Source organism: Geospiza fortis, unplaced genomic scaffold (assembly GCF_000277835.1).
Source record: "Geospiza fortis unplaced genomic scaffold, GeoFor_1.0 scaffold40, whole genome shotgun sequence".
Classification (NCBI taxonomy): Eukaryota; Metazoa; Chordata; class Aves; order Passeriformes; family Thraupidae; genus Geospiza; species Geospiza fortis.
This window is the reverse complement of record NW_005054297.1, coordinates 17491232-17511833: the sequence shown is the minus strand read 5'-3', so window position 1 is coordinate 17511833 and position 20602 is coordinate 17491232. Positions and strand designations below refer to the sequence as shown.

General features: G+C 37.3%; 1 protein-coding gene across 4 annotated transcripts in view; it reads right to left on the bottom strand.

Moving 5' to 3' along the window:
• FAT1 (FAT atypical cadherin 1) overlaps window positions 1-20602 on the bottom strand; it is a 102631-nt gene that overhangs the window by 79799 nt on the left and 2230 nt on the right. For 3 of the 4 annotated variants that reach the window (XM_014309734.2, XM_031062831.1, XM_031062877.1), the window contains exon 2: window positions 11646-14934. In XM_014309734.2, coding sequence (XP_014165209.1) covers window positions 11646-14913 — 3268 coding nt within the window. In that variant the 5' untranslated portion in view covers window positions 14914-14934. Of the gene's footprint in view, window positions 1-11645; window positions 14935-20344; window positions 20378-20602 lie in introns of those variants that run through there. The other variant, XM_031062790.1, reaches the window with a different exon arrangement.

Genomic DNA, 20602 nt, shown 5'->3' with positions numbered 1-20602 from the left:
TGAAGAAATAATCTCTCCTTCCCCCCTCCCAAAGTAAGTAACATTCCTTGCACAGGCAGCTGCACATTTGTTAATCATTAACTGGTTTTGAAATAATGATGGAGAGAAACTGTTAGCTATTTCTCACAATGCCACACCAACAAAATCTTGAAAAAAGAAGATTAAGTGAATACTGTAAAATTATTTACAGTAAGAAAAAGATGCTGTATTACCATAGCTCATTTAATATCTTGCTGACAATATTAGTTGTTGTAAGCAAGAATTTCTGTGTTCAAACCTAAGTAAATAACTCAAATTTCATCAATAAAAATATAGCACTTTTAGCTAAAACAAGAAGAGATATCTTTTAAGAAGATGAACTATGCTGCTAATATCTTGAATAATAAGATAATACATATGGCCAGAATTGCAACACCAAATATAATAGAGGCATAACCAATGCACACATTCCAATCTTATCTAGAATCACTTTGATTCACTCTACCTTGCTTTCATTACAGGAAGGGCACAGCAAGGGCATTCCTCTCAGATCAAACAGAAAATTCCACAGACAGAAGTTTCCACATGTCTGATTCGTTGCAGTTTAAACCCTTATCATTACACAGCAATCTCTAATTTTCATAGAGACAGGATATACCCTGTCATGGCAGATCTACAGGCAGAGGGGGAAGGAGGATTAAAAAAAATAAAATACAAACCCCCTGTAGAATGGATGGAGATGTATTCCCTGTGAAAGAGCTATACATGTCACTCTCACAGGTTTAGAGAAACGGAGGAGACAACATACCAACATTAAAAATCACATTCATAATTCTATAATCCATAACTCCATCATAAACTTATTGGCACTGAAAGTCTTTCAAGCTGAACTACCAAACTCCTTCTCTCTCATAAATAGAACCAGGACTACAGGCAACACATACAGGAAGTCTGTATTCATTTTTACCACATTATTAGTTCACTCTTACTCACAGCATATTATGTTACTGGAATCTTCATTTTTTCACTCACATGACTGTATCAATTCTGTAATGCTCATGTACATTACCAGTAACACTAAAATTAGAAGGCTATTCCATAATTTTGCTTCTTGTCTTTTGAAATTTGTAATATAATCACCTTTTAAGCCTTAAATCCTACACAAAATATGAACAAGCACCCTATGATCAGCAGCTTCAAAACCAAAACTCAGTCATTCTCACTTTCTTGTGTACAGAGATGGTATCAGGCTTCTTGCATCAGCAAAATAAACGCAGATTTTGGAAATTATTCATGTCGGAAAGGATTATTCTAGGTGGAAGATTAGTCAACAAAGCAATTCAACTACTGTATTTTCTATGTGTAACTTTCCCAACATACAGCAGCCATTCAGCTCTGTTATCAGCAATACCACACTGACAAGTTTGCAAAGACAGAACTCTGAATCAAATGAACTATTAATGACCACCACTACTATTAATTAACCTAGCAGTTTGCTCTGTAACCCTAATGCCAATCCAAACTATGCAACTACTTATAAGAATCATGAAGGTATTGACTATCCTTGTTCACAAATAATATTAAATGAAAAAGAAGCAGCAATTAGAATCATGGATAGAACACAAGGAGCTTGGGGAAAACTAATTTCTGAACATGGAAACGATTTGTTGCACTCCTGCTGCTAGATTCTTTGGATACTTCAGTTTTTCCAAAAATCCCTCTCTGATGGCACTGGAATGCTAGAGATTTTCTTTTCTTGAGCCTCATGGAGAGGCATGAATTGAAAATTCATTGTTGGTCACATTCAGATGTCCAGTGTAATAAAGTCACATATGCAGTAAGAATGATACACAGATTAAAAAATGGACCTGCAAAACCTAGCTTCGGCAAAGCCCAAAGTATTTTTAAATCCAAGTTCTAAAGCTGCAACTACTGCATGTAATAAGTTCTGGAAGTTTGCCAAATGCTCATGTAGGTTTGTCCTTTGTTAAATATGTCCAAATGCTGTATGATTAAAGTCTAAAATCTTCAAAGAAAAGAATAAACATTATGCAATCATTTCAAGCTCCCCTCCTTTGACCTTAATATGTACTTCAAAAGCTCAGCAGATGCTTAGTAGGAAATAAATCCCCAATTTAGCAGATGTCCCAACAGTGATATAGCAAGATGCACCTTCCATAGCTTTTGGCGACCCTTCTCTTTTATTATTCCTCTGCTCACAAGTACTTTCCAAGTCAAAGAGAGACCCAAGTAAGTTAATAGGCCCTTAGTATCTATTCTGCTGCCTGAACTGATTGCTGTTATAAGGTAAATCTTTGGGACCACATGTGGCTCAGCCCCAGTTCATCTCCTACAGAGACACAGCCCCCAGGCAGCTCTGTTTTCATCAACCAAGCTGTAACCCAATCAACACCTTTCAGAAAGGAACAATCCCTTACTTTCAGCATGCCTGCAGCAGAGGAGGGGAGCCTCAGCTTTTGTATGGGATCCCTATTTGGCAGCTAAGGTGATGTTTTACTCAGTAGGATACCTAAGAAAACTCAAACTACTTTGGAAGATGCCCCTGCCAACAGAGAACATAAGATGAATATGTTTGTCTAAAACTAATTCAGCTTTTTCCAAAGACACATTCTAAAAGCTGCATTAACAACCTAATAGCACTTTGGGAGTTGCCACCATCACAAATGCAAATTACATGGTTTTCTTCAAGCCTAAGAAAGAAAAGTAATTCCCTAGCTCCAGGCTGCTCAGGACCTTGGTCCAAACCCAGGCCTCCTCAACCCTTGCCAAACTGAAACGCAACATTAGTTCCAAATGCCAGGCTTAACTTTGTGCACCTAAAAAGAAACACAAATGCAACAGCATCATATCACAGTTTAACCTAGTGGCACCATTAGTTCTAGACCTTAGAATGAGCATAATCACACCCTCAGTACAGTAGTAAAAGGCTGCAAACTGCAGTCAAAAGCAGATGGTCCCTGACAGGTTAACCAGGGAACCTCTTCTGAACTGGAATATTGACATGCACTTAAACTAACTTTTGGATGTGAGATACTTTGCTTGATTGCCAGTACCATGGTTGTCTGACACCTGAATTTAGTCATCTTCTAGTAAAATACTTTCTGTATTGCTTTCTACGGATAGCAGCAAACTCAGGCCTTGTCCTCAGTCTAACAGATAGTGCATCCCTGCTTCTTTTATTTCTTTAATCAGACACAAATTGTATTACATTGGGTCTACAGTCTTAAAAGAAAACTTCTTAGATTTCTAATACTAGAGGAGATCTAGAAGTACAAAAATCATTATTAGTAAGCTGGTGTTACAACTATTTGTACTGTCTCATAAAAGAGAATCTATGTGGCAAAGGACTCATTTTTAAAACCATAACAAATTGGCGGAAAATATATTTTAGTTGCATGAAATTTTAAGCAAATGCTTTTTAAACTCAAAATACTACTCACTTTAGGCAGTTACTTTTTTTTAACATAACTAATTTTTTCTTGCATAATGGCACAAGTTTGCCTTAATAACACTGAAGAAAAATCCATAAAACCAAAATGAAACAGACCATCTTCTGCATCAGCTTCGCTCTCTTTTCTTTTTCATACTGAACACAACAGAAACCCACTGCATTATGCTTAATTAGAAAGCAGAAAATAACACCCCATTTTAGAAATAGTCTACCCAAGTTTTTAGTATCTGTAATTAACAACCACAAGTATGCCTCCTCAATTTAAGTGTCCCACACAGATATGATTGTCTCTCCCATCTTGCAGACTAAGCTAGAATTTAAGCTCTGCTCCATATATAGCATGCTTGACTACCACTGAAAATTATGGTAGGAAACAGAGGTCATAAAAACATTGGATAAATGCTTTAAAAAACAGGTCATAGTGTTTGGGTGAGCATAGTACCATAAGTTGCCTTATTATTTATAGTCACAACAAAACCTTTTTTGTCTGGTGTTTCTGGAGAAGCTTGATAAGGACTCTCCTGCCAAGGATTCACAAAAGTGTCAGCAGGGAAGGTGAAATGTTCAGACCTGGTCTAGAGTCAGTGAAGATGTTCTCATGCTCCTCATCTTTCTCAATTCAACACCAAAGGGAGAGAATGCCCAGACAAAGAACAAAATATAGCCCTAGAAAACATCCTTAATATGTATCAGCATTAAAATATCTTTCCAGAACACTTAAGTACCAAAGTAAACCTTGCCCTGCCCTCTTTTTCTAAGTAGTGTTATTTTTACAAAACTATCCTCACAGAGAAGGCTAAAGGAATTACTATTTCTGCATCTCTGATCCATACTACTTAATACTTCCAGAACAGCAGTATTGTTTATTATTTAGCACAGATAAACTAAATCTTCTTGAACAGGTATGTTCCCAAACTTTCTCAAAACACAAAAAAAAACCCAACCCCACATTCACTTTTACAGAGATACACACAAAAATACATCTCTCAAACTCTTTCAAGAGTTTTAATTACACAGTATTTAAACAAATAGATCCTTGCCTTTGTACTGTTTTCCAAAGAAATAAGTTTCAGTTTGTATTCAAATTCCAGGTGTTGACCCGAAATTCTGTTCCACATGTCAGTGTGACAACTAACCACCAACTCCAGAATCCAAAAATAATCTTTGTAAGTCCTTTGATTAAGAAAATATTTCCATCTGCTGACTAGAATGTCATTCAACTCTCCAGCATACATTAGAATTAGGTCTTCTCTTAATTGCAAACTGAAGTGCTGATGCAACCCCTCATTTAAACGATTAACCTTCCAAATTAACATTTATCAGCTTAAGAATTTAACTCTAACTTGGAGTTTACAAAACCTAGTAATCATTCTGGGTTTTTTTTTTTTTGTTTTTTTTTTTTTTTGTTTTGGCTGTTTCGCAGGCTGAGGGTTGTTCAGGTTATTTTTTTTGTTGTTGTTTTAGGTTTGGGGTTTGGTTTCTTGAGATTTTTTTTTTAGTTTGGGTTGGTTTTGTGGGTTTTCTTCAAACTGCATCAGAATAATCTAAATTCTTACTCTAGGACACGTATGCCTCAGCTACTGAAGAAATTTAACTGCTACAGCTACATGGGCAAATCATTAACTTCAGTACAATGTAATGCAGCTGTAGGATGAAAAAAATGTGCCCGAAAAGCTAATTAGATACCTGTAAGATTAGTCTGTGCTCTGAGCTTTACTCATGACTGTACCTGAGCTAGCTGGGGTAAAACTTTATTGTGCAAAAAGCTGCAGCCACTTAGCATTTTGCAGAAATAGAGACCCCATTAATCCTTCTCTCTCTCCTACTGGGAAGAACTACTGTGCTTTGCAGGAAAAAAATGCTATCTGAAGACCCCATTCTATGAGGGGCTTCTTCTTAGTTACTTCTCACTTTTAACTGGTCAAAATATTCACACAAGGAATTTTAACTGCAAAACCTATGTGCCAGTGAGACTGCATCAGTGGGCAGAACCCAAGCAGAAATGCCATTGTCAATGTTTGTAAACAAACTTAGTCTATGATGTGAAGATACTCTAAGAATTAGTTGATCATATTAACCCCACCTAGAATATTCTTCCCCTAGTATCAACATCAGCTGATCAATCACAGTTTTCAATTTAATGTTTCATTGCTTTCTTACAATAAGATTTGCTCAACATATTTTTCTGTTCATAGTTTTCAGTGACTACAATCTGACAGATCTTCAAAGACTCAGAATAAACACTAAGCCAACATATAACATGGAATTTGCATAGTAGAAGAATGGAAATTATTAAGAACTTCTTGATGTCTTTTTTTTCCTTTTTTTTTTAATTTAAACTAAGTTTTTGCACATCCTGATGTTTATATCCACGATTTATACAATAAGGTAATGAAGTACACTGAAGGAGCAACTTCGATATGAAGCATTCAAGCAAAAGCCAAGAAAATCCTGCATTTGTAAGGTTGCTTAACTACAATTAACTTAAAACCAAGTCATACTAATCTCATTTTTGATTAAAAATGTCTCCCCTATCTCCAAGTATTTTATGACTGTATCTTTACAACAGACAGAAAACATTCCCAAACATTTGAACTTGTGTACTGTTAAATTGCTTTTGGTTTGTGCCAACTACCGTTTTTCAAAGAGCAGGGGCACAGTTAGGAATGAACTGAGGATTACGATTCCCAGTAGATGATCTGGGTACAGTCACCCTTCCAACAAGAGTTGTTGGTGTAGATGCAGGCCTGTTGGTTTCTGTTCCAGAAAATGGTGCTGGTTTAACAGCTATCCACTGGGTGCTTACGTGCTCTGCTCCACTGATGATCATGGCATTTAAACTTTGCTAATGCCAGTCTTCGAAAAGCTCAAAAGCCAAAGACCACTGAAGAAATGGAGCCTGAAGCTATCTGTTACATACAAATCTTAATGATATCCTGTATTTAAGTTAATGGATTTACATGAACACTACAAAGCAATGTTAACATACTTATCACATGTTAGCCATGTTCCTTTGTGAATATAATTCAGTACTTTGCTTTACACAGTTAAAATCCTATCCATTCTTCTTAATGAATGCCTGCCCAGCTGGAAATAGTTCTGGTAATATTAAAAATGGCATCCTATAGCCATTAAGCTTTATTGACACTATTTTATGCATACAGAGATAGTGCAATAAAATTAATTTTCTTCCATATGCCCCTGCTGGTTTTTTTACTTGTTCCTTTAATATTTTTTACCAAAACAATACATTTTTCCTTATCACAGTAGCAAGGTTACACTTGAAAGTTATATGGTTCCAAGAGAAGACTACAAAAGAAAGATAAGCACGTGAATGTTACAAACCATGTGACTTGAAAACTCCCCAATACAAAATAACCAGAGACTGGGAAAGTATTAGAAGAAAGCATCATCTCTGTGCTACTGGAGACAGTATCTCAGGCTAGACAGATCTTTGCTTTACAAAACCACAGTCATGCATCTTTTTAAGTCAGCAAATTAGTTTAATCACCTTAAACTTTGTCCATATCGTTAAAGCAGGATTACTGTTGTTCTGTAACATTATGGCCTAATAACTCAAAATCAGGTTAATGAAAGAGCAGTAAGATTCCTGGTAACAACTACACGCTGTAAACACAAGTAATAAGGTTATCATGTATGAGGTTCAGACTGTCACATCATCCTTCACACCATTCTGGAACTAGGGCATGTACTGTGAAATATCCTCAATTGCAGAAGTTTAGATATCACCTGCTGGTAGCCTTGCAAGTTGAACTGCTTTCTAAGTTTCTGATAATCAGTTTATAAAATTCACTCTGTCTTGAAATCTTACTGTGCAGGGCCTACATGTAACACCCACCATCTGCATGTATAAGGATTGTAAATGCAACCACTCAACTGGTTAGTTATAACAGACACCATGGAATTCATTACTCAAACCTTCCTTCACTTCTGAGCATCGGTTTCCAGGCTCCCATCTTCCCTAAGCATTTCAATGAGACCTTTCTTAGGCTAAATGACCCATGGCATCTACACATCCAGAGGCTGGTGGCTCCCTTAGCTATCTAAATTTTGAGCACTAGAAAGAAAAGCAAAAACATAAAAAACAACCTTGAAACATGATAAGAGCAGTGCTCAGTAATAAGCCAGAAGTCCTGATATCCCCAGGAAAAGAGCAATCTGCTTGGAAAAATTCTTTGGAGAAGGCCAGATAACTGCTACAAATTTTTCTTAGGCTCATTTTTTACAGCTGAAAATCAGTGTGGACACTGGCTCAGCACATGCTGGTGCTCCCATGATAATGTCCCATTCAGCCAAGTGAGTGACATTGTTCACCTGCCTAAACAACTGGAAGAAGTACTATGAGCTCTTCCCAACACCATTTTTACAGACTAGAGCTTCCATCTTTCAGTTAACCTTAGAGGAGTGCAAATAGCCAATGAAAAGGCTCCATTCTTGTATTTGAAAACCAAACAGTAAACAGGAAGACATTCTTCTTTTTCCCTCCTTGCCCACTGGAATAAAAACTGGGACAAGGAAGTTTCAGTATTGCCTTGATCCCACAGAGCTTCTGCTTTAGTTCTGCTCCAGCAATTACTTCTGTAATTATTCAGAGTTTTTCTCAATCGAAGTAGCAGCATGGTATTGACATGATTTATCTCACTTTTACTGTTCTGTGCTAATGGGATTTAGATGGTGCATGGGTTTTTCTTGTGGCACACTGAGATCTGCATCAACACAATGCCTTCTTTTATTAATGCACACCAATGTGCTCAACTCCTTGTCAAATTCTTTGAAAAAATATTTTACTGCTACTTTAGCAGGCAATTTATATAGCCAATTGATCATCTCAATTTACAGCCTTCAGTTCCACTCACAAATAAAAAGCTATCTTAAATTCCAAGTTCTCCTGAACACGTACCTAAAGGATAAACAAATGGCTTTGTTACATAAATTCACAGTACAAAAATCTCATTTTAACATTTTTCCTCTCATATAATATCTCAAAGTCTTCATTTACCATGCAATTTAAATTTTATTTCTGTGCAATATCAGGCACAATGCACAGTTGTACTTCTGAATCATGCATTGAGCAATGACCTCTGATCTCTCTCCCTTACCCCCTGGCTTCCAGTTAACAGTTTATGAGCTGAAGATAGCATGAGGCTGAACCTCAAAGTAATGTCATTAGTATCATTTATTTTCTTTAGTCATACTTTATAAATCTCTATAACTTCCTGAGGAAATGGGTTTCATGACTTTATTACACTTCATGTGAAAAATACTTCCTTTTAGCTTAGGAAAGGAAGAATACTTTAAAACCTGGTAACTGCGTGTGCCCTATTTTTTACATTACAAAAAATAGACAGTGATATAGGTGCTACAGAAACTACTGCAATTTTCTAGACTTTTATCATCTTATTCTCCTTCTTTTCTGACCATTATTGCCTTTTCAGGCTTAAGAATACTAAGAAAGCTAAAATATGACTGACTACCCAATTCACTCCTAACATATCTTTTTTTCTATGTAAAAGCATCAGAGCAGTCAGGGAACTAAGTAATCAAAGCAGCTCCTGAGTATGGAAATATTGGTGTTTAGTGCTCCCTGTTAAGACATTGACTGCTAATGGTTTGGGCACAACTGCAAAAAACAGAACCTATGAAAACCGATGACTGAAAATAAAGGTTAAGTCTTGGAAAACAGTACTCAAGACAAAGTCCCTTGTGAAAATACCAGAATTACAGGTTCAAATATCAAATGCCAATACTATTTCCTACCTTTAGAACTGTAAAATTAAAACAAACTTTACATAGGAAAGACAACCTAAAAGTCAACAAAAATCAATGCATGGAACTAGCTATTCAATGCTTCTATCATCATCTAGTCTACCTGCAAATATGATTGTTGTCCTTAATTTCTTATAAGCAAGGGATAAAAGAGCCCCTCTGAACCACTGAATAGTTTAATGTTGACTTGAAATAAGTTCTTAAATCCAATTTATCTGTCTTTGAACTGACAGTGTAGTATGATGCTCTTCAAAGACAGCAGGATGAGACATGTAGCTCAGGGCTAAAGTCAAAAGAAGCTTTCAGCAAGCTGAAAAAGTTAGCAAGTTGCTTGAAAAATTTATCTTTCACAAATTCTTCAGTGTGCTTTGTTGGCTGATAATCAGTCTGCTCCCTGTATCAAGGCCAGTCCATTTTGAAAAATATGACAAATATTCAGACACTGCAGTATAAAGAGTCCTTCAAGAACAATTCTTATGGCTTTTCACCAAAATAAAATGTCAATCCAAAATTTAAGCTACATTGTAACGTTTGTACACACTCAATGTTCTTTCCTTTAGCACACCATTTGATGGAAAATACACATGAAGAAACCCAAAATAAAAACTTTCTTTCCCACACCAGTGTCATAAGTGGAATTTGTTAAATAAGATTAAAAACTACCAACCCCTCTCTACCACCACCTCTTTCCCACCAAATCCCTCTACTTTCATCCCAACAAATGCAAATACTGGATACCAGATATGAATAGAGACAATGCCTCTCCCATGCCTTGAAAATACAGAGCCACTGTTCTGGACAATATTATTGAACAGAAGCTGGCTTTGCCCCAAGCTCTGCTAACTTTGTAAACCCAGCTGATATAAAGCAACTTACTTAAACTCACACCAATTCGTTAGTCAAGTAAACCAGCTTTGTGTCAAAAAAGTAGAGAGGCAACTCATGCAGACAACTAACTGTGCCATGGTAGTACCACCACAAAAACACACACATCTGCCTACGTACTCGTAAACAGGCTCATTCTCACTTACTGTTACCTGTCACATGTATAATACATTGCCAAACTCAGACTCATTCTATAGGACAACTAGAGACACCTCTAAAATACCATAACACACAGTAAACTTTAATACACTTATGTAAAAAGAAATGCATCATGATACACAAATTAATATTCTGCACACATACCAAATGTCCAAAAGCGAAACTACAAGGTCTTGGAAAGAAAGTATTCAATTCTCCACTTTTAGAGAGTCTGTTTCACTACTTTAACTAGGTGCTTTGTTAAAAGCAAAGCTAAGAGAAGCATTGCTACATTTCAACCTGCAGAGCTGGTTCTTTTGCCACAAACCACATAATTTAATAACAGACTTTCTAGAGAAGAAAAATAGTAAGGAACAGTTTGTTCACCCAAACCCTACAGAGTAAAGTGGCTTCATGAGTCTCTATTACCCACATTCACAATTGTGGGAAGCACAGAGAACACACCGAATGACTTCTGGATGAATCAGACATAATTCCCACCTTTTATTCTCAGTTGCAAGCTTTTTTTCTTTAAGACATTGATCACATATGTCATCATTTACCTATATGTAACCTGTAGACAAATCTTGCACCAGATTCCCCCTCAATTTATTTCAAGATGCTTAGATAACTGCAAAATATCAATGCTCTCTCTTTATCAAAGACATAAATGAATAGATAGCTACACAGACATCCAACCAAAATGTTAAAAATCAGCACTAGGATTTTACTGAAAATAAAATTATGTTTCCTCTGAACACATGACACTGGAAAAATTCTCACACTGCACATCAATGTATGTATTATTTATGCAATAAGTCAACAGTTCAGTCCGCTTGATTCACATGAGGTTTTTCTAAGGTTGCATCAATGCTTTCTTTGCCAGAATCCTTCCGATGAAGATGGCACTGCTTACTGAATTCTAGATGGGCACCTGTAAACTCTGAAAGTAACTAACTAAACCATGCACTATGACAATATCACACCCATGCATACCTCCGGTAAAAGGAGCAAAAGATAATGTTATTTAAGACTGAAAAGCATGACAGTCCCACTGGCCACAAGACAGAGTGTATGCACTCCCATGAGGCAGACCTCCTTTTTATATCAAGAGTATTCTTACTTTTTCTGTGTGGTATAGATTTTAAGACTTAAGCATGGCTTTAGGTAGGGTGAATGGAACTGGGAGTATTAGAGAGAAATTACTTATCAAATGTATAAAAATAATTTCACCTAAGTAGCAGGCAGAACTATACACATTGTTGGTGGCATCTTTTAGTCCAAACAAGGACATCTACATCAACTGTGACAATGCTGCTTCCCTTCTCTCTTTCCTGGCATTTGATTTTGTTTAGTGTATAAAAGTAACAGAAAGTCACCTTACCTTTTTCCTCGTCTATTCGAAAAACTCCTAAACCTGATCCATCTCGGATGGAATATCTGATCTCCCCATCTCGTCCTGCATCTTCATCATAAGCAGATACTGTCATTACTGAGGAGCCAACAGGAGCATCTTCTTTTATGAAGCCTTTATCTGCAAATATGGAGAACTGTGGGGGGTGCAAGTTTTCATTCACATCAACTACCTCAACCTCAACATAACACGTAGAGGACAATGAAACAGGTTTTCCCTTGTCCTTGGCCCGCACGGTCAAGTTATAAAATTGTTTCTTTTCATAATCCAGTCTTTGTACAATACGTATTGCTCCACTTATTTTGTCAACGTCAAAGGTGCTGTCTCCGCTGTCCAAAAGGCTGTACCGTACTTGACTTGACTGGCCCAAATCAGGATCGTAGGCTTCTAGCCATGTAATAATTGTTCCCTCAGGAAGATCTTCTCGAATTTTCACATGATAATTTGAAGGAATAAATTTGGGAGGATTGTCATTTACATCTTCTACAGCCACTTTCAGAATAACTGTTGAAAATAATTGAGGTTCTTCAGCAGGTTGGTCCCTAGCCTCAATTTTCAACAAATAAATGGGCTGCTCCTCCCGATCCAGGACCCCTACAACTTTCACAACTCCTGTCACAGAATTAATAGTAAACTTGTCTGTATCTGTAAGAAGAGAGTATTTCACTTCTCCATTAGCCCCCAAATCTTTATCAGTAGCTCCAACTTGAATTATTTCACTGTTGGGCTCTTTGTTTTCACTTACTTCAACAAAATAGCTGTCTTGGAGGAACTCTGGTGGGTTGTCATTAGCATCCAAAATTTTTATGTCTAAAAGGGTCCAGGCAGACTTCTGCGGTATTCCAAGATCATAGACAGTAATATTGAGGGTATATTTATCTTTTAGTTCTCGGTCAAGGGGAGATAGAATTTTCAGTACTCCTCTTTCCATATCAACAATGAAACTACTGTCCTCATTACCTCCAGAAATAACATACACTAACTTGCCATTGAAGCCAGTATCAAGATCAGCAGCATTCACAGATATTATGCTAGAGCCCACAGGTTGGTCTTCTTTTATCTCAATGCTACTGGGAAGGGTACTTCTAAACTGAGGCGCATGCAGATTCACAGAGTGAGTATCAAAGAAAGCATCCTCAACTTCTCCACGATTGTGCAACTTATTTGCTTGTAAGAGTTTCTCTGCGAGCATTTTGGCAACACCAGTTTCTTCGCACTGCAAGTTGACTGGTTTGCGACTGCTAGCTACAGTTATGTTGATATACAATGGCTTTGCAAAGTTCTCTCCATCTGTAGCTGTAATTTTCAAACTGTAAAAAGACATTTTAGCACCTAGGCCATCTGTTAGTGACTGCTTGAGAGAAAGTACTCCCGAATTTGGGTTTAGGCTAAATAAATCCAGTTCGTTTCCAGATTCAATTTGGTATCTCACCAACTGGAGCTCATCTGCATCAATAGCAGATACAGTTGTTATTTGCTCTCCAACACCAAGGTCCCTGGGGATTACTCCCTCGCAATTTATTTTCTCAAACAGAGGTATATTGTCATTCAAATTATTTAAAATAATAGTAACAGGAACTTCAACTTCTCGGCGATATGGTATACCCCAATCAGAGGCTCGAATCCTTAAATTGTAAACCCTTGGCATCAATTCATAATCCAAGTCTTCTGAGGTACTAATAATCCCACTGAAATGGTTAATCACAAACGGCAAAGGATTTAGGTTGGCAATGCTATAGGTCACATAACCATTTTCCCCTTCATCAGGGTCTTTTGCACTTACTCTCATGACACTTGTACCTATTGGCACATTTTCATCAAAGGAGGCCTTATAGGATGTCTGAGTAAATTCAGGAGGATTGCTATTCATGCCTAGTACCTTAATTAATACTTTTGCAGAAGCTCTTCTGTCACTTGTCACAACTTCAAGTTCAAAATGGGATGCATATTGTGCTTTTATGGGTTCTAATGTGGTAATAAGACCAGTGTGAGTGTTTAAATTGAATTTAATTTTTCCTGGTGTGTTTTTAAATACATATTTTAAATGTGGGTAACTAGGCACAGCTTTCACCATTATCACAGGTGTGTTTGGAGGAGCAAATTCACTTATTTCAGCTCTATATATCTCTTTTTCAAATCTGACAGGACCAGACTTAAATTGTGGTGATGTCACATGAACAACTTTTACAGAAGAAAATTGTGGGGGATTCCCTTTGTCTTTAGCTTGAAGGGTAAGGTTGTATCCAAAAGGGTGACTCTCCCAGTCAATGGGACCAATGGCTTTTATTCTGTATTCTTTGCCACCCGGAACAGACCTCACTGTTTTGAACTGTTGAAGCGCATCTCCTGCAACAATATTTAATGATGCTATTTCCCCATTTGAACCCTGGTCATTGTCCTCTACGGTTACAACTGCGTATGTTGGATCTGTGTCTGATTCTGATGGAGTCAATGGAACAGCTGTAATGACAGGGGCATGTTCATTTGCTTGCTCTACGTGAACTGTTAGTTTTGCCATACTGCTTATGCCACTGCTACCATACAGCTTCAGCCCACGGTCCACTGCAAGAATTTCCATCTCATAACGTTTCGTGTCCGAGTAGTCAAGTCTACCAGTCAGAACTACCACTCCGCTAGTTGGATGTATAGCAAACACATCTGTTCTTTCTTTAAAGCTGTAGTAGAACTCTCCATTTGTTCCTATATCTGCATCTGTCGCGCTGACTCTTGCAATGCTGGTCCTTATTGCTGTGTTTTCAGGCAAAGAAACACTGTAAGATGTTGGAGAAAACAAAGGCCGCAAGTCATTTGTATCCAGTACCTGTATCCTGACCTTCGTGCGTGTTTCAGCATTTGTATTTTTTTCAACTGCTTTAACAGTCAGCATGTAATGATCCTTCACCTCTCTGTTAAGGATAGCTGTGTTTCCTCCCTTGGTCCGTATTCTCAAAAAGCAAAAGTTTCCAAGAACATACTCTTCAGCTTTGAACAAGTTCTCACTGTCACCAGAAATAATTTTGTATCTTATGTCCCACAGTGGATTTGTAATGTAAATGCCCATTTTGACTGGATGCCCAACATAAGTCTTGGCTGCAGAATTCTCATACACAGTGGCATTATACTGTATTTCTGTAAATTGCATTGATGGAGCATGATGTGGCCTTTGATTTCCTTCACAGTTTCCAAAATGCTGCACCAGCAGCGTCAGCAGCAACAGCATAGTCAAGTATCTTCCCATGGCAGCAATTACAAAGAAACCCTGAAACAAGAAAGAGATGTAGTAAGGCTTATGATTGTTCAAAAGTTTATCAAATAAACATAGATGCTTAGTTCAGAATTCATGCTGAAAGAAAACTGTAGGTTACACATTTAGACTATATCATTTTCTCGAATAAAGTGTCAAAATTATTTGCAGTAATAGAAACATAGATAAATTAAAAACTCCTACAAAATGCCAAGAATCCATTACATCAAAAGCCTAGGAATTACTAACACAACACAAGAGGAACACAGAGCTAAGTTCAAATGAACATTCCCATGAAGCAACATGGTAGAAGAAATATATCAATGCTGTCTGCTATGAGCAAACAAACGAGGTCAGAACTAATCTGGAGTAGCGAACATTCACTCCAGTTCTCTACTTCATACGTGACAATTATGTCTAGTGGAAAATTCTCCTCCCTCATTTAATTTAGATTGTAAAATGACTGATGTCCAACTGTGTGGAAGTAAACTGCAAGAGTTGGCTTGATATCACCATCAATTCTTTACAGTATCCAATGTGTACCCGTTCCAAGAATTATAAATATTATTAATAGAACAGAGAATAATTCTGTATTGTATTCCCTCCAGCTCTGACTACACTTGTAAGAATAGTGTAAGAAAGTTCTAATCATAAAAAAAATTAAAAAAAAAAAAAAAAAATCAAGCACCACTAAGGTGTAAAGCCCATAAAGAATAAGACATATTCCTTTATTCCCCTCTCAGAACAGATCTGAAACAAATGAGTATCAAGAGCTGTAAGAACAAGAATCTATCAAAATTACTGGAGGAACATTTCAGTTGGGTTTCTCCAACACACTCTAGAAATTACAGAGAAAGAGCCTGGAACAGCAAGACAGTCATACAGGCACACCTTCACTGGATTTGCCTTTTGAAGTCAGTATAACATTTTTGCTACCTAAATCTAGGCAAGATTGCAGCAGGAAGAAAGGCAGAAACCTCAGGAACAAGACGTCTGGGACCATCTGCTTCATCTGGGTTTACAGCAACTGTCTTCACTCCTTCAAGTCTCACAGTACAACAAATCAAAGCCTCAGAAGGCTCCCTCAACAAGCCCAAACTTTCAACAAGATCCTGGGGGCAAAATTTCTTTGCAGCAAGTAGAAAGCACCTAATATTTTCTTGATTACTTTGATTAAGCAGTACACATTCATTTATTTCTCCTTTCTCTATTTATGCTTAAATTTTTTCCCTTACCTCTCCTTCTGAGTTTTCTTCCCTGGCCAATCTGCTATACAAATCAAACTAATTACTCACTATGTCATTCTTTTATTGTTCCTGACCTTTTTCTCCCCACATTTTAGCCCTGGTTTGCCCTCATCCTTTGGATGTCAATCTCTAAGTGCCTAACTTCACGCTACTTCTGTTCATCTCCTGTAAATAATATCACATGTTGTCTCCTTTCTCCACTCATGTTTTGTCTTCCAGTAATTTTTCTCTTCCCTGCTTCCCACCTGCTCAGGTAGATATGTGAAAGATCACACTGGCTGACATTCCATGGACTGACTGCCCACTAGCAAATATCAGAGCAAATTAATCTGCTTGTGTCAACAGTTCACTTCAAAACCTCAGAAGGAATTCAGTCACAGATATTCCCAAGTCAATGATTTTGACAGGAATTTAAGACTCAGATTCACACAGACTATAGGAAGTATTGCAGGGGAGTAACGAAAAGTAATATCCTTCCAGAAGAAGAAAAAAAAAAGTGTGTCTGTCTTCCAAATCTAGGCATTAAGTTGCACAATTAAAACTATAAACATAGCAAACAAAAAGTGACAATAAAAAGCATTAAAGTTCTTTGAAGTTAGTCACTAGCTGGAACCAATACTTACAAGGTCTTAACACTGAATGAAGAAAAGGTTGGGAGGGCAAATGAGTGAGATTTGAACAGTCACCATTTCAATGGCTAAACAGTATTATTCCTCCCCGTCTACTTTCCTTCCCAGGCTATGATATGTCCTGGGAATACAGAGGCACTTGGGTCTCCAGGGCTTTATGTTCCAGTATACTGCCAAGTTAACAAATATTTGCTTAAAAAAAAACCAAACCAACCAACCAAACAAAAAAAACCACAAACACTCTTACACACACACAAATCTTTGCAACAAATAACTGATATCACTAACTCCAAAACTCTGAAAATTTTAAAATGCCACCAGACTGGCCTAAAAGGCAATGTTAAGAAGATTGCTTAAAACATCATTTTTAAGCAATCAACAAACCCAGCTTTTCCTCCATCTTGCTGGAATTTTGGAAGCCATCTATTACCAATGATCTATTACTCAATAATCAAATTTTATGTTGATCTGATCAGATGCTTCCCTGTTTTCTCCCTCAGTTACACTAGGATTTTTTATTATTATTATTTTTAATTTATACTGAAGTCCAAAACCTGGCTTTACTTCTGATGCTGCAGCACGTAACTCACTGCCTATGCTTATGTTTGGCAGCAAGCTATTTGAACTGGTGGATTTATAATGTAAAACAGTGTATCTGTTTGTATCTCTTATCCTTTGCTGCTCGCATCTCAGGCACATTAGACCGGACACGTACCACAGTAAGATGCATTAAGATATCCAAACTTCTCATTAATATTCAAAGTTGAACACATGGGTAGGTTTTACTATTACTGCAAATATTTTTCCGTGCCATAATACCTTGAGCACTTTTTGCTGCTCTTCTGTAGCAACTTCAAGTCTGCTCAGAACCAGCAACAGGCAGCCCATTACAAACAATAACACAACCACCAGCAAGAGAATCCACTCCCCAGCAGTAACCCCTATGGCTCGCTGAGTTACAAACAAGAATGCAAAAGTATCTCTCAAGTGAACACTTAACCACATCAGATAAAAAGTTAGCAATTTCTTTTACATAACACTATTTCCATCTTGTCACAATTTACACAGTTACTAGAAATTAAAAACATTGACTCAGATTATCCAAAAATCAACATAGTATATTCTTGGAAAATATCTAAAGTATTAAGCAGCTCCAGTTATAAAAAAACTATTAACTACTAAGAGAAAGTATGAAAGCATTAAGATAAAGTGATAATGTGTTAGATATAAACTCAGATGGCTCATTACAGCGTGCCAAAATGACTGAATTTCAGAAACATTTTAGCCAAAGGCTACACTTTGAACTCCTAAAATTTTATTATCTTTGGAATCCGACCAGTTTAGGATTTTCTGTATCCATGTTCAATACACAAGGCAACAGTTTGCTTAACAAAACATCACACCCCTAACCTCATAAGTGCACACCATATTATTCTGAAAAGCTACTTTCAAACAAACTGTGATTTCCTATCTGGAAATTATTATTCAGATAATTTTTATTTCTATGCATATCCAGGTCATTTTTATTTATATGCAAATTCAGCACTGGGATATGTAAGACAGTTTTACTAATTAGTTAGAACATCATCAAAACTATTAACGTATTAAAACATTAACATAATTTGTACATGGAAAAAAGTATTAATGCAACTTAGAAATATGAACTATCTTTACATTACAGGTCTAAGCATAATTTTGGAGCAAGCAGAGCTCAAATTGATAAGTTACAAATTAAGATGACTGGATAAGATACCAGTCACAAGACAGACTGTTTCTCCTAGCACAAAGTTTACAGTATTTAGATTTCAAAGTTTGTAGTTTGAGATTTGAAAGTTTTAAGCAAAAAATACAAAATTTAGTAAAGAACAATTTCAATGTCAAGCAAGCAAAAAAAAAGACCAAACCAAACTTATCTTGCTTATCATAGATACATTGAACCAACTTACCATACACAGACACACAAGGTATCTATAGGAAGCATACACTGAGATATCTACTCCTCCACCAATGGAAGTCACAGGTAGAAGAACTACCAGGCAAATCAGGCAATACACCCAAGTAGTCTTAGTCTCATTGCTATTCTTTTTCTACATGCAAGCACTACCAATTAAATCCAGAATAACCTACCTACCAAGCAAAACATTAACCATGTTTATTTACCATAAAGGTCAGTTTTGATCAGCACACCCAACTGATGCTGTCTGACAGAAACGCACTGTGAAACTAAACGGTCATGACAGGATCTCTGTCATGAGAGATCGTGAGACACTGCAAGCTGCACTAATTGTGGTTACACCTACCCTTTCAATTGTTTAAAAGGAATTATTCATGTAGTCTGATGGGAAAAAGAAATACCAGGATTAGCTGTTTCAACATGCATAACTTTCCAATCAAACCAATTTACAGTGTCTTTTGCTTTTCAGAGGGGGAAGGTGTCTGTTTTGGTATTCAGAAAATTAACACATGATGAGAGTGTATGGTAGTGTTACTTTAGTAAAGCTGGTGAGTTATTCAAAAAATGTACATTGTCGCAGAGATTAACATAACAGTTTCAACTTGTGACTAAAGTCCAGTAAATTTTATGTTTGTATTCCCCACATCATGAGCTAATCTTATGAGATACTCTGATTTATGTTTTCAAGATATTAACTGTTAAAAGGAAAACGCAGCAGCTATACTCCAGCAGCAGGCAAAGATTCTGAAACCAGAATGAAACAAGGATTCACATGGAGAATTGCAACTGTTTATCTGTAGGCAGTTACTTACTGGTGTATCTAATATGAACTCAGCAGCTGTTCAAGGAAAAGCAGACCTCCAATCTCTGTGAATAACACTTTGATTGAAATTTAGCATGGCACCCTAAAATTTGTGATAACAAAAATAGTTCTGCTGATTTTGAATTCAGTTTTAAACTAAAAAAAAAGAAGGAAATCTTTGAGACTTTAAAACCATTTTATGCCTGTTTACTTGAACTGATAGCAGAGTTAACTTAACCCATGCAAAGTTCTGTAGCATGCTTAATTAAAAACAACAGACCATAATTCTTCTGGGATGACTACTAAGGCACACCTTTCATTCTCCTAAACGAGATTTTAGGATTTCATAGTGAATAAAACAAAAACTTTTAAAATACTTTACAGTGTGCAAGTAAGATATTTACTCACTAAATACTGTGGAATTACTTCCACACGGTTAGAAAAGCAAATAGGAAATACAACGTTCTTTTCTTTTCTTTTACATAGAGACAGCAGAGGCGGTAAAAGAATACAGGTAGTATTTCCTATGCCACTCCCTAGGAACAACTTGTATGCAAGTATTTAAACCGCAGGAAAACCTGCTCCTAGAAGGCAGCAATTCTTAAACTTATTAATGCTCTTCCGGCGTCGCTTACTGACGAGAAAGATTAAAAAGTGCATCTTTCAAACATAACTTTGTTCTGCTCCAACTGCCCTAAAGAAGAATAAAAGAAGCAGCAGAAGCCCAGCAGCGGCCGGGCCCCCGGGGGGAGCCGCTGCCAAGCCCCGGGTCCTGGCGGGCACTGCCCTTTACCTTTCGGAGCAATCCGGCGAGGAACGCAACGAGGGACGCGGTGTGGAAGTGCGAACAAAGGAAGAAATTCATCCTAATGTACTTCTCACCCGCCGCGAACCCCCCCTGCCGGCTCACCCGGGAATGAAGTTTGCAATGGCCCATCAGACGCACTCAGACACTTTGCCTCAGGGAAAAGCACTACCGCCAGCTCTTTTCCTCTGCCCAGCTCAGGCGGAACCTGCCCGCTGAAGTCCTGCCGGCTCTCCGGGCAGTGCG